This window comes from Cephus cinctus, unplaced genomic scaffold, assembly GCF_000341935.2.
Source record: "Cephus cinctus unplaced genomic scaffold, Ccin1 Ccin1_scaffold1524, whole genome shotgun sequence".
Classification (NCBI taxonomy): domain Eukaryota; kingdom Metazoa; phylum Arthropoda; class Insecta; order Hymenoptera; family Cephidae; genus Cephus; species Cephus cinctus.
Window position 1 is genome coordinate 281918 of NW_014333857.1, and position 15599 is coordinate 297516.

Consider the following 15599-nt stretch of genomic DNA (forward strand, 5'->3'; position numbering starts at 1 on the left):
AAAATTGCTTAAAAAATGAGACATTTTCAAGTAATTTTTTATTTCCCGGTTGGCATACCTGTCTGTGATCATCGCTAACCTGTTAAGTGTTCACTACGGTAATACTGTTATTCCAACATTCTTGGCTTGAGCGGGGATCAAGAAAAAAAAAAGGTAGATAGAAAATCACTTGGAAATACGTCCATCTTGACGTTCCATTAAGTCCGTGGGTCAAACTTTTAAGTTTATGGGGTTGGAAGCATTGCGCGTTATCCTATTCTCATGGTTTGATCGATGGTGGGCGGGTTGGTTCTTGGGTTCTCGAAAAGGCACCCGCAGCTCCACGTATGTCTAAGAGGCACTTCTTCGTGGGTAGACGGCATGACGGATGATGAGTAGGTAGTTTTCTTTTTTTTTTTTGTAATCGATCAACAATCGAAGAGTGGGGGTACATGGGAAATTTTAAATAAAATATTGATCCCTAAAAAAGTTACGTAATTCGGACATAATTTTGCTAAAAAAAAAAATAAATTTCGTGTATATCAATTACGTTTTTACATCAACCTGTTTGTAATGATTATTATACGTTATAAAAAGATAAATTAGATAACGATAAATTCCATATTGTATAGTAAAAAATATTACTTCAATTGATAAACATTACGTAAATATACTCGATTTCAAGATATTACGTGGTTACGAACGAGACTGTAATTTATGTATATATTTATAATGGTAACATACAGTGTCCAAAGAAAATAACTAATCGGTACCAGGGTCTGAGATCAAAGTAAACGCTTCTAAATAGGGAATAAATCCGAGGCTTACCGATCGAGCGTATCGTAGCTCAATAGGCCGAACAATAGATCCAGTAAAGCGTGCAAGATCAGCACACAAAGGAATTCCACCTTGCGTCAGTCAGTAACCGGTAAACCCTTTCCTATTAAAAAGCTTGAAAGGTGGATTAATTAAAGTTTCATTAACATGAAGGATCAAGGATTGACCCCATCCAAGGCCCATAGTTTGAACCATGTGCCTCGTTGGATCGATGATCTTGCTAGATCCTCACCCTTCGTCGGGCTAGGCCCAGAATATACTCCAAGAGAAATTCAAAGGGCAGATACTCATTCACAATACCTAAAAGCTATCGTGACTCTTAACCTATTTGAATTATCGCCGCCATCTTGATGCACCCCTGTATTCGTCCTTTTAAATTAAAAAAAGATTTTTGTACGAGATAGAGGGATGGTGGATTAGGAATCAGGAACAATTCTAGTTTCTAATGCAGCTGGATGCACCGACTGGACCGACTCTGGATCCAGTATGAAAGAATTTTATTTTGAGGTTATGAAGCCTCGATACGATGTCGAGCTGGTATAGTCTGTTGTTGATAACTGTAGAATTGTCAAGGACGCACGGCGGTATGCTACCAATTAAAATCGTTACCTTCGATATAATCGGTACATACTACTTGTGAATCGATCCATGGGTTATCTTAGATTAGAATCCGAGATCCCATGGATCACGAGATGCATAGTCATTCTTGTCTCATTTGTATGACTATGCACCGGCTGATTAAATCTGTCGAGCATTTACAGGACGCCTTAACGAATAACGTACATGACCTCTTTTGAATTTGATATTTGACTGACATTCGCGTTCTTGGAAATGTGCCTTTAGAAAAGAAAAAGATACTCCCATTCAATTTATACATAAAAGCCATGGATCTCTATGTACTATATCTATATATTTTACAAAAACATTAATCAAACCTGATAGTATTAAATTTTCAAGTATCAATTCTTATCATTCAAATGAGTGGTAAATTAAAAAAATGTATATATATTATTCATACAATTGTGTATGCTGAGCACTGTATTAAATATCTATATACAAATATATATATATATATATATTGGTATATAAGGATATCAAGCCCGATTAAGAGACGCCGTCGAGAGGTAGAGTTTCTTCTTGCCAAAAGAAGACATACGTATCTCACACGGTGGTCGATCGATAGATTTACAAGAGATCGATGGATCTCCTTCCAGATCGTAACAGCATCGGTGCCATAGATCCTCACTTGTTACCCGAGTGTAACCTAACCTAACTAAACCAGTATAATACGTACGAAGTAAAACAAGACTATAGCAAAGAGCGACACAATCCTCTCGTACCCTTAAGCGCCATATACAAAGAAATTTAAATAATTCAATATTAGGAAATTAGAGTTAATACAAAAAAAAATTCTCAATTCATAAATTTCAAAGTCACATGGTCCAGTCCCATCTTAATGCTTTCCAAGATCAAATCCTGCGGTGGTAGACTGGTACAAGCAGACTGTGAACACACTATAGAATACACTACAGTACAGTATAACCCGGGTACACATAAAGTACAATGATGGCGGAGTGAATAACAGGTATAAAGAAAAATGCCTGAAGAATCGCGGCAAGAGAACGGCGCAAGAGAACAAAGAGCATTCCACGTGCCTTCATTTGTTCCATGTCTTGTGGTACTCTTCGTACTTCATTTTCAATTCTTCATTACTAACTTCACGCCTCGCTACTTATAGGTTATGTCGTCTTAGGTTAAACGCTCCTGTTATTCGTTGATACATAAAACATGCGGTACATCCTCTTCGTCGAAACTCCTTTAAACGTACTTGCGAGTCACGTGGACCACGTATTTTTTTGACTAGGTGAAATAAAATAAAATAAAAAAAAAGATACAACAGACAGACTTTGGTCCGACAGCCATTACGACTTTGCATCCAACAGATCATCATCCAGACTTCACCGCAGACTCCGATGCAATAAACCGTAGAGTTATTAACGTTACACCCTGAGACGTTCATACATTCTTGTAATTTTACGATAGTTATGTTTAACTGTATATATGTATATTACTTCCAACTGCTCGAGACTTTTTTTTTCGATGACTTTTCGACTTGACTCTGGTAGTGCCTAAGTTAGGTCTGGTTTTTGGGCAGTTTGCAAACAATGCAATCCTTGACAGATCAGATGTGAATTTCCAAAAAAATTGTATGAACTGTGTTAACTCGGTGATGTATGGATGAACTGTATTTTTTTTAGTGCCGGCTTAGGTCCTTCTATCGTTGGTATAAAATGTGTCAGTCCTGTATGGCTTTTATGGGCAATTCAATGTCACTGAGACTCGTCGTAAAGACGAACGTGATTTTCTGGCTATTGTTTCGGGAGCCTTCAAGAAGACTCGTTTGTCCCGTAAGAATTATCCGACGCCACCGCCGCCATTATTAACCTCAACTTCAGTCCTATTACTATTCCATCAGTCTGACGGTTATTTCGCACGTTTATGATACCGCCTTTTATTTCGTCCGGATACTTATTTAGCCACAGGCCAGACGAAGACGAAGAGGGTATCGATGTTTACGAGCTAAAATAAATGGCGCCGCGTCCATCGGCATGCGGTTATTTCATATTACTTTGGGCTCTTTTAATGGCGCCTTAAAGTGCCGCATAAAAGTCCATGGGTTCCTCCAGGTTACCGGGAACGTGCCACAAAGGTACGTCTATAGCTGAACCTAGCCTAACGGTAGTAATCAGGATTTGAGATTTCTACGTCGTTGCATGGTCCATGCGCCATAAAGGGTATCCTGTCTTTGGGCAGTGTCCTTAATCCTGGTTATGCTTTCATCAAATCCATAATAAAATGAGTACTGGGTGCTTATAAGTAGCAGAGCGAGAATTCTAGTTTTTGGGGTAAGAACCCGGGACGTCTTGACCTTGAACATTTCTTAGGAGCTCCGTCGGTAATTACGTGACAGCTGTTCACGCCCAGTCGGTAATCGATATTAGCACGTTAGACCTCCATTGTCTTCGCACCCTCGTATCTCGTAAATTTGGCAAAATGTTAATTCCTCGAGGTTGGAATCACCAAGTAATTTTCAGGAACCCTCGACCGTGCCTGTCAGGATAATCATACGTTTACCATGAGCATACGCACGCTCAGGTATATCAGCCAGTCGCCCTGAAAATGTTGCGTGCGACTTGCTGGCACCGAAGCTCAGCCAAGACAGTATATACTTTTGCCGAAGTCGCCATTTATATTTCCCTACTTCTTTTTTCCCTATCATTCACTTTAGCGCACCTTAGCTCTGTAATATACCGAAATTATCGTACACCTTAAACCCAGCCTTCCGATTATTCCAATGGACCAAGAGATGCTGCTGGATAACGTCCAATGAATTGCGAACGAGATCGCAGAATCGCGGCAGAGTAAAATAAGGAAACAAGTTCGGAGGACGTAGCTGAAGTGAAGCTGAAAAGAGAATAAGGAGAATGAAGACGAGAGAAAATAAAAAACAGAAGAAAGAAAACGAGTTAGATCGATGCTGATCCAGTTTCTGTGTCTTGTGCAGAAACGCACCCTTACCCCACCTTCGATATATCGTTCCAAGGAAATATCTTCTTCGGCACCGAGCAAAGTAGAACCCAGTATGAAAGGGGAGAGGTTCCTGTAAAATGGCCAATGGACGAGACGTAGATACATACGGATGGACGGACAGGACAGACGGATGTAGCCGGGTTGAAACTATGGCAAAAGGAGGTATACGCCATCCTGAAAAGGAAACCGACGGCGCCTCCAGTTAACGGGAGTTCATCGGCAATTCCTAGCTCCTTGATGGTTCTTCGATGTCAGCACGTAGAGTGTACAAATGTCCATAGGCGCGGAGAAGAGTCGCGTGGCAGTGAGAGTTAAAAAATATTTATAGCTTTAGCAAAAGATAAAAATAATTTGTAGTACATTAGGAATCTAAAATGCAATACCTGTTGTGGTACCAGGCGTCGGGTACTGGGAAAATGATTGGGTCCCTGATATAAATCCGAAGAACTGGTCCCATGGTATTTCCGACAGTGGCGCCAAGGGCGGCCGTTCCTTGCAACCGAAGCGAGGCCTTGTATTCTTATTCGCATTATTTGAGATCGGTGCAGTGCAAGCATCTGGCCAGTGCAAATACCTGAGGACCCGGTTTCTTCGTTCCGGCATTTCTTTCAGATGGGGAACCATCAGGCTCGTCAATGATGCCAGCGGCTATCTTATGCTCCCCCACGCGAACAAGAAAGTCGCAAAGATCCTTGGCTGTTACTCCTGTAGGAGGAGACACGGGAACCACCGCGGCTTCTGTTCACACGATTCCTTCCCATGTTATTTTCATTGTCAGTTCTTTTCTCATTGAGGTAACTTCACTTTATGGGAAGTTCTAGGAAATCATTCCGACCTACCGCGTCCGCTTTTGCATACGTCAGTCCTGTACTAGGGTCAACAGCGCCTGAGACTGTCATTTTTCACGGTACTCATACTGACTATTCAACGGGAGTTGCCAGTTGCACAATCTTTGTGCTGCGTTACTACCACGTTGATAGGAAGTGGTTCGCCCACTTGTCTTCCACTCCAACTGTTTTGAGGCCTAGAAAGCTATCTATAGAATGAAGGGGTATTAGACGTTAATGTGGGTGGTAGATTTCACCGCACTTTGATTTTCCTTCGAGAGCGCTATATTGGTTAATCTATTAAAAAAGATCAAACTTTCTTAATTCGGATGGTTCCTTGAGTCTTGTCTTATTGATATATTTCGTCAATCGGCGTCTCGTAGCTTGGTCGAATCAGTAGGTGTTGAAAACCTTAGAGAGGTTAGACTTTGTCATTAGATTCTACAATCTCAGGACGTGCACGTTTAGTCCGACTAAGTTGTGAACATCCTACTTCTTCAGACAAAGAACGACGCTCTGATCCAAGATTATGGTCTATTGAGAACATTAAAAATTGTATGTAAAGAGAGACGCTTGTTATGGTTCTCACCAATTACGATACTGCGAAAAATCACTGGTCCTTGCATACATCCTTGGATAATGAACAAAGTTCGAAGGGCCTCGTGTAACCGAATACCAGTCTCTTTTTTTGAAAAACACTTTCCGAAGTCTAGATCAATCTAGGATAACGTATCAAGTTACCCAAATGAAATTTAGAAATCAGATGATTATCTCAGTGTGGTTCATGTTGGTTGTATTTCTAAATTTAATTTTATTTTCCTTGTTCCAGTTTGCATTGGGACCAATGGCCGACTCTCGGTGCCATCCAACAAGCAGCACCACTACCGGAACCTTCGAGACCGGTACACCAACTGTACTTACGTCGATGGGAATCTGGAGATTACGTGGCTCCAAAATGACTCCCTCGATCTCAGCTTCCTCCAGTACATACGAGAAGTTACTGGCTATGTACTCATCAGCCACGTCGACGTCAGGAGGATCGTCCTACCTAGACTCCAGATCATACGTGGTAGGACCCTCTTCAAGCTCAACATACACGACGTGGAGTTTGCCCTCTTCGTTACCATGTGTCAACTACATAACCTGGAGATGCCGGCGCTCAGAGGTCAGTGTTAAAGAAAATTAAATGGAGATATGGTTCATGAGGATGTTTTAATAAATCCTGAATTGTCTCTAAATAAATTTATTTCCCTAGATATCCTTAATGGCAGCGTCGGGATATACAACAACTACAACCTTTGTCATACCAAGACGATCAATTGGGATGAAATAATAACAGGACCCGGTGGAAAGTATTCTTATGTCTACAACTTTACCTCGCCAGAACGAACTTGTCCGGACTGTGACAAGAGCTGTGAGCAAGGATGCTGGGGAGAAGGTCCAAAGAATTGTCAAAGGTTCTCCAAGATGAACTGTTCGCCACAGTGTTGGCAGGGCAGGTGTTTTGGGTCCAACCCACGCGAGTGCTGCCATCTTTTCTGTGCTGGTGGTTGCACTGGACCCAAACAGAGTGACTGTCTAGCCTGCAAGAACTTCTTTGACGATGGTGTCTGCACCCAGGAGTGTCCACCGATGCAAAAGTTAGTATCTAGGCTCAGATTTTGAAATTCGTTGGAATAAGTAGAGTTACTCAAAATAATGTTTTAATCACTAGGTACAACCCAACTACTTACTCCTGGGAAGCTAATCCCGATGGGAAGTATGCCTATGGTGCAACGTGTGTTAGAAAGTGCCCTGAACATCTCCTGAAGGATAATGGAGCCTGCGTAAGATCCTGTCCACCTAAGAAGAAGGCTCTTAATGGCGAATGCGTACCTTGCGATGGACCTTGTCCAAAAACGTGCACAGGAGTTGACAAAGTTCATTCTGGGAATATAGACAGTTTCAAGGATTGCACCATTATTGAAGGATCTATTACTATCCTGGATCAGAGCTTCGAAGGATTCCAGCATATCTACAGTAACTTTACCTTTGGTTCTCGTTACGAGGCTATGCATCCGGATAGACTAGAAGTGTTCAGCACCCTGAAAGAGATCACTGGATACTTGAATATTCAAGGAGATCATAAGGACTTTACTAATTTATCCTATTTTCGTAACTTGGAAGTCATTGGTGGAAGAACTCTTACCGAATACTTTGCATCGTTGTACATTGTCAAGACTGCTCTGGTATCTCTTGGACTTAGCTCCTTGAAGAAGATATATTCTGGGTCAATTGCCATTTTGGAGAATACTGATCTGTGTTATGCACAAAGTATTAACTGGACCAGGATCAAGAAGTCATCCGAACATGACACCTTATTATCGAATAATAAAAACGAATCAGAATGCAGTAAGTATATTCTCTATTATCACTTTATCTGTCACTTAAATATAACTTATTAATCCAATTCTTATTTATTACAGTTGCAGAAGGATTAGTATGCGATGAACAATGCTCTGAAGAGGGCTGCTGGGGTCCAGGACCTGCTCAGTGTCTGTCATGCAAGAACTTCATCCTTGGCAACGTTTGCCTACAAAATTGCACTATACTCCCTGGGTAAGTTGACAAAATTCCAAAATCAAACACGATAAACAAAAACAGATATTCTTAAATAATAATCCTTGTCATTGCAAACGTGCACGTAGAGCAAGGATAACAGGTAAATTCTATCAATACCAGCAGGATACTAATAATTCCTTTTCAATCTTTCTGAATAATATTATACAACAGTACCATAAAAGTTTTTTTGTTGCAAACATAACTCATAAAATAATTTGTTTCTATAATTATTATGGACTTTTCAGCATATATCAAGCGGACTCTCGAATTTGTAAACCTTGCCACGAGGAATGCGATGGCACGTGTACAGGACCTAACGCAGAGCACTGTAACAAGTGTAAAAACGTTCGAGATGGTCCTTTCTGCGTTCCTAAGTGTCCATCTTCAAAGTACAACGACAACGGACAGTGCAAGCACTGTCACGAGAATTGCGTCGGTGGCTGTGAGGGTCCTGAGAATAATATAGGAGCCAATGGCTGTCATAGTTGTGAAAAAGCAATAATGAACGACGACCACCTTCCCGAGGGATGTTTGCAAAAGCGTGAATCGTGTCCAGAAGGTAAGGTCCACAGATCACTTTGTACAGAAGATCAAATTGATAATTAAATTTAAACATGATTAAATAATAAAACATTTTGATCCTAGGACATTACTACGAATGGGTCAGTCCCCAGGAGCAAGGAACATTAAAGCCATTAGCTGGAAAAGCTGTTTGCCGAAAGTGTCATGCGAGATGTAAAAAGTGTACAGGATATGGATTCCATGAGCAGGTCTGTCAAAAGTGCACCAGGTACAAGAGAGGCGAACAGTGTGAGGACGAATGTCCTGCTGATTACTTTGCCGATGCCGATACGCAACTCTGTCTTCCTTGCTTTGGTGAATGTCGAGGATGCTTCGGTCCAGGACCGAATAAGTGTTACAAATGTCGGAACTATAAAATTAATATTGTAAGTATGATAATGCGCTTACGCGGTTAACAGTCTATAACATCTATATCGTGGTATAAAAAATCTTTTGGTTACATTTAGGATGAGGACATTGCTGACAATTCCACTTCGTTCAACTGCACCGAAACGTGTCCTCCCGAATACCCTCACAAGATTTTCCCACCGGATGGTGAACCGTACTGTTCATCGGAGGCAATCGGTCTTGGGTATACGTCGGACAATGAATTGCAACCAGCAATTTTGGTTGGGGTTGGTATTTTCACAGCGATCTTCATGGTAGTGGCGGCAGTTATAATGTGCCAATGGAGATTGCGTACAAAGGCCAAAGAGAATACTGTCAAAATGACAATGGCACTGACTGGTCTGGATGACAACGAGCCTCTGAGACCTACAGGAGTGAAACCCAACCTGGCCAAACTACGGATCATCAAGGAGGAAGAGATGAGAAAGGGTGGAATCCTAGGTTACGGTGCCTTTGGCAATGTATACAAGGGTGTCTGGGTACCACAGGGTGAGAATGTGAAAATTCCAGTAGCCATTAAAGTCCTCCATGATGGCACCGGTGCGAATACCTCTAAGGAGTTCTTGGACGAAGCTTACATAATGGCTAGCGTAGAACATCCTAATCTACTTCAGCTGCTAGCAGTCTGCATGACCTCACAGATGATGCTGGTTACCCAGCTGATGCCTCTGGGTTGTCTCCTAGACTTTGTACGAACCTACAAAGATAAAATTGGTTCCAAGCCGCTACTAAATTGGTGCACGCAAATAGCACGGGGTATGGCTTATCTGGAGGACAGAAGGCTAGTCCACAGGGATCTTGCTGCGAGAAATGTCCTGGTCCAGACTCCTAATTGTGTTAAAATCACGGACTTCGGTTTGGCTAAGTTACTGGATATTAACGAAGAACAGTACAAAGCTGCCGGCGGAAAGATGCCTATTAAATGGCTGGCACTGGAATGTATACAGCATCGTGTCTTCACACATAAATCTGACGTGTGGGCTTTCGGTGTTACCATATGGGAAGTGCTAACCTATGGTGGAAGACCGTATGAGAATGTGCCAGCTAGAAACGTACCAGAATTATTGGAAAAGGGAGAGAGGTTGCCGCAGCCAGGAATCTGTACAATAGACGTTTACATGATCATGATTAAATGCTGGATGCTGGACGCTGAGGCTAGACCCAGCTTTAAGGAACTTGCCGAAGACTTTGCCAAGATGTCGCGCGACCCTGGAAGATACTTGGCCATCAAAGGAGACAAATATATGAGACTGCCTTCCTATACTCTACAGGTATAATTGGAATAAGTTATTTTTACAACCGTATTTCAAATAAATTATTCTTACTTATCGATCCTTTTTCTTATCCAGGATGAGAAGGAAATGATTCGTAACCTAGCCTCGGCGATGGACGGACCAGAAGCTTTAGTAGATGCTGATGAGTATCTGCAACCTAAATCCAGGGCGCCTATTCCACCTGGTATTTCTGCTTCAAGTACTACCGGCTCTCCGCCTAACACACCCTTGAAAACATGTTGGCCGAACGGAATGCCTCTAGCAGCGGATTCACCGACTCCTCAGAACCAGCAGAATTGGGATAGGGAATATCTTAGGTATGGAGCATCTCACGGAAATGGAAGTACGTCCCATGAGCCCGGAAATTCCGGACAGCACACGCATTATGCTCATCCTAACGGACACTGCGGACATGTTATGGGATCTGATAGTTCTAGCTCCAGATACTGTTCGGATCCTTTGAAGACTGTAGGCGTAAGAGGTGGGTCCTAAATCCATTTTCCAAATTTCCCATTGAGAAATTATCGGTTCTTCACATTTATGTATTCCTTTTTCTTTATTTGTAGACTGCGACGTAACAGATGATTGCTTCGATTCAGAAGTTGGATCTGTACATCAACAGGCTCAAGTAGGGAATCTAAAATTGGATCTTCCCGTCGACGAGGATGACTACCTAATGCCGTCTCCTCAATTACCAGCAAATACTACTCAATATATGGATCTCATCGGTGACTCGAAACCCTCAGGTAAATTTCTTACTAATTAAAAAAGATATATTTATTTAAGAAAATCAAAAACTTACGTTCATCTTGGCTTTTTCAGAAGCAGAACCAAAACGGGTGAATAACGGATACAGAAAGTATCCCGAATTCCTGACAATTCCAGGGAAAACCTCTCTGGACAATCCAGAATACATAATGTCCCAGGACGAAGGGCCCCTTACACCACAACCCCTGGGTATCCCAACACCAGACCTAAAGAAGGTGTTGACCAAGGGAACCTTCGGTTCACAAGTGAGACAGAGAAGTTCAGAAGAGGAATCCGATCACGAGTACTACAACGACTTCGACAGATTAGAACGTGAACTTCAACCCCTGAAACCATTCAGGAAAAACGAGACGACGGTCTGAATCTGATGAACGGCGGTGGATGTCGACAGTGATGAGATACTCGGTCACCGCATCACGGAACCAGGAACCGGATGCGAAGACCGAAGAGATTCGTCGAAGGAAGTGAAAATTTGACGAAAGAATGTCACAGCTTCCGGTTGCCGCGTATTGGGAGATACGCTTCCTCCTCGATATTACCCAGGGGCCTCTGGTATCTCGAGGTGGAGAAGGGACTACCGGGACTGTTTTCAGTACAGTACTTAGAGAACTTTAGAGAATGAAGTGCCTGAAGTACTGCCGTTGCAGAGAAAAAAAATACTTGCGGATGGCTATTACCGGAAGTGACCTGTTACGCCATCTGTTGGGAGTTACGTTAAAACATACAATGAACTGTAGTGCAAACATATTCTTAACGTGCCATTATCCGTGGCTTGTAAATAACTAATTACTATGGGTACTGAAGTAAGTTTTTATTGCTAGTACGTAGTTTCGTAATTATTTTATATTCATGTTACTAGAGAGAGAGAGAGAGAAAGAGAGAGAAAGAAAGGAATAGCGAGATTGAGAGAATGGAAGAGAGACAAAGCGTATAAACGTTAGAACAATGGAGTATGTGTCAATCGAATATCTATTATTTACAATTTTTATATACGACACAAAATTTTTTGATTTAATTAGCTTGCGTAAGCCTCACGACTCCCACGTGAGATCGCGTGTAGGATTTTTTTTTTTATTAAGCGATCGCGCGAATAACGAAGTATAGAAGGTTCCGCGCGGGCGGCGTACGAATTTCGAAAATGCATTTTTTTCCTTCCAACTATTTTCTTTTCTTCAAGGAATTTTTTACGCCACCGCCCGGAACGTGGTGTGCGGCCCGCCGCTGACTGTGATAAGAAACATTCTTCTCTCTGAAAAAACTTAAGATGAATACCGAACATACCCAGACCTTTTCATTCAAAATTATTTGTTAAAAAAAATACCTTGTCCCATTTAATTTTCATTTTGAGGAACTTGAGACACTTTTCTGAACTGTGCAAAGAAATATCATCAATGCGAATGGAAAGGTCATTTACCACTCGTCATTACATCGAACTTACTTAAGAAAAGCGAAAAACCGGTCTTTCTTTTAAATCAGAAAAATCATCCGCTGTCTGTACCTTTTGTTCCATCGTCTTAGCGGACCAATGAAATTGGGCCATAGTATATTTTTTGTCTTAAAACTTTCTTCCTTTATATAATTTTTTCTTTCTTTTGAAAAAAAAAAAAAAGGAACTCGTCAAATTCTATATACAAAGCAAATGTAAATATACTAAATCTAGCGTCTAGATGAATTTTCTACGAAATCGTGGAATCTAAAAGTACTTGAAAAAAACTAATCGTTTAGGGCGTAAGCGCGTATAAACGTAAATACGCAACGCTGCGTAATCTTAGAATAGGACGTGCCATGTTGTACAGGAGTTACATGAGAGAACAAAAGTTATTTAAAAAGGAAAAAAGCAAAGGAAAAAGGACAAAGTAATTTTGTCTCTTCGAATAACGAAAAAAATTTTTTATTAACGTATCCTCGACGTATGAAAAACAAAATGGAAGCCTATCTGTTTTTTTACTGTCTTATAGCGCACACCTTAAGGTATTTTCTCGTTCTGGGATATTAACGTTGTCATTCGTAATGATAATTAGAAAAAAAAAGAATCCCTGACGTTGAGTCATCGATTAACAGAAACAAACAGAATTTTTATCGACTATTTTCTAAGTCGATTTTAATCAATTAAACAATCAGGTAATTCGTCAATTAAATTTTAATATCCCAACGACGCACGTCGATGACTGAATTACTGTCCCTCTTCAATTTCAATGTAAAACGAACTCCGGCTTTTTACGAAAGGCCTCGTTAATTTCCGTACGAAAAGTACCGTATCTCTTATTTGTAATGAGAAAAAAACAATTAGCCAATACGTATCGTGTACATTCTGTTAAGTGTTACTAATTATTATTTCTATTTTGTAATATATTACAATACGTTACGTTACGCGCTCCGGCAGAAAAATGCAAGCACGAAGAAACGAAAATTATAAAAAACAAACATGGACTTAACCATTGTCTACGACTTCTTGCGCTTCTTGTCCATCCTTGTTTGTAATTGTTTTTTTTTTTTAATTGTATATCCCTCAGTCCCATAATTTTTGCACAAACGCCATTGGAAGCGCAAGAAAAAAAATTGTGTAAATTACGTTAATAATCAAACGTTGCGAGAGACTCTAGCTGAAATGGAATTACTTTTGTCATTCGGTTGTGGACATAGAATTTATAGATTTCTATTATATCATATATATATATGTATATATATATATGATCGTTACAAATTATTGTAATAAAGAAAACGTCATTCTTAAAAAAAACATTACGTTCTATATTCTATTTTCATAACAAAACCCAAAACCAGTCAGGATCCTAATTATCCAAAAGTGTTTATATGCGTTAAATCAATTTAGAAAGATACTAGAGACTTAGGATACCTACATGACAGAGAGAGGATAATTTTATGGAGAGTTTAATAAGGAAACAGAAATGGGTAGGATCTTAACGAATCCGGTATAGAAATCCCGTGTAAAAGCTTATTATAAATATTGCTGTTTTGCCAATGGGAATGAATGGTTTTTCATTAACTTCCATTCATTCGCTATATATTACCGTTGACTCCACTGAGAAGGTACTAGCAAAGAGGGGCCAGGTCTCATGGGACTTTGTCTCCAACAGGTAGTGGACATAGATTATATGCTGGAACCAGCAACAGAACTTCTAGATAGGGATAAAACGATATACATTTTTGTTCAGACAAAAAATACACGGGTGAAAATCAGTACAACCCCTTTATATGCCAAACAGTGACCATCGGGAAGTTAGCGTCGAAGGATAATCGTATATTGTGCACCGAAAGCGAAAATGGGCGTTTTTGCGCCGCGTATAAAGTTGAGGTTCCCGAGGCGAAGCCGAGGGGTTCTCAACTTTATACAAGGCACAAACGCCCGTTCTCTCTCGCGGTTCACATACTATTTTCTTCAACAGCGGAGCGAAAACGCTCGTTTTCGCTCCGCGCGGGAGGAGCGAAAACATGCAATTCTCGAATGGGGAAACGTGGAAGATTGAAAAATTGAATAGGAGTGAGGTGACATTTGCCGACGAATCCAACGACCCGCTATCCCCGGGGCAATTGTTTTTTTCACGTAAGCTGTACGATGCACAGACGTTTCATTGTGATTTCCTAAGTTACCAAACTAACCTGCTTATTTGCACCGACCCAAGAATCACCCACTACGTGAAAACTCGCGTTCGCTCCGCCGTTGAAGAAAATAGTATGTGAACCGCGAGAGAAAACGGGCGTTTGTGCCTTGTATAAAGTTGAGAATCCCTCGGCTTCGCCTCGGGAACCTCAACTTTATATGCAGCGCAGAAACGCCCGTTTTCGCTCTCGGTGCACAATATACTAATGTTGTAATGCCTAAAAAATTGCTCCTGAAATGCTCCTTACGTTCTCCTAATTGCTCCGCTGATATTATACAACGGCTAAAAAGTGTATATTAAAAAAATAAAATAATTTTGCTATCGCAGTTCCAAATAACCAAGCAGATTTTCGAATGATTTTTTAAATGCAATTGCTCTAAATTTGCTCCATTTTGCTCCGCAATATCTTTTCTATTAAGACTTAGAAATCAAAAATGCTGGCCAAGAATATTTAGAAGTACTGGAAGTTGCCGAAAATTGTGTGCGCGCATATTCGTCGCGCAGGACACAGCGAGTGGGAGAAGACGGTGAGTGGGGAGCGCTCAAGCAGTGCCCGGACTCGAAGCGCTCATTCTTCCTCGAGCCGGTCTCCTATACTGGTCTCTTGGAAACACCTCTCTTATCCTTTACCAATCTTCTTCATTTTCTATATTTATTTCTTCTTTACTTCCTTATTTCTTTATCATTCATTCTTCACTTTCCTATTTATCTCTTTCCTCATTTCTTCTCCACTTTTATAATTCTATTCCTTACTTTTCTACTTCTTCACTTCTTTATTTCTATATCCATTTTCAACCTTCTTCTTTTTCTATATTTATTTCTTCATTAATTCCTTATTTCTTTATCTTCGATTCTTCACTTTCTTATTTATCTCCTTCCTCATTCTTCTCCACTTATAACTCTATTATAACTCTATTCCTTACGTTTCTACTTCTTCACTTCTTCATTTCTATATTCATTTCATTGTTCTCGTTTCGCTTTGTGCCCTCTCAGTTTCCATTGTATTTGTCTTACATTTCCTATTCCTTTGGTCGGGTCGAGCATATTTATTCAATTAGTGATATAAGAGTAGTCATCCGGTTAGTGCAGCTAGACTTAAGACCATGAGTATTCTCTTTTGTAACTCCTCC

At 40.6% G+C, this 15599-nt stretch overlaps 1 protein-coding gene across 2 annotated transcripts in view; it reads left to right on the top strand.

The window, feature by feature from the left end:
- The window catches only part of LOC107273232 (epidermal growth factor receptor), a 91538-nt gene extending 78672 nt beyond the window's left edge, over positions 1 to 12866 (top strand). The window contains exons 2-11 of one of the 2 annotated variants that reach the window (XM_015751203.2): positions 6064 to 6399; positions 6490 to 6874; positions 6949 to 7625; positions 7700 to 7832; positions 8081 to 8394; positions 8481 to 8782; positions 8864 to 10075; positions 10154 to 10559; positions 10645 to 10824; positions 10901 to 12508. In XM_015751203.2, the coding sequence (XP_015606689.1) occupies positions 6064 to 6399; positions 6490 to 6874; positions 6949 to 7625; positions 7700 to 7832; positions 8081 to 8394; positions 8481 to 8782; positions 8864 to 10075; positions 10154 to 10559; positions 10645 to 10824; positions 10901 to 11208 (4253 nt within the window). In that variant the 3' untranslated portion in view covers positions 11209 to 12508. Of the gene's footprint in view, positions 1 to 6063; positions 6400 to 6489; positions 6875 to 6948; positions 7626 to 7699; positions 7833 to 8080; positions 8395 to 8480; positions 8783 to 8863; positions 10076 to 10153; positions 10560 to 10644; positions 10825 to 10900 lie in introns of both variants that reach the window. The other variant, XM_015751201.2, reaches the window with a different exon arrangement.
- The last annotated feature ends 2733 nt before the right edge of the window (positions 12867 to 15599 follow it).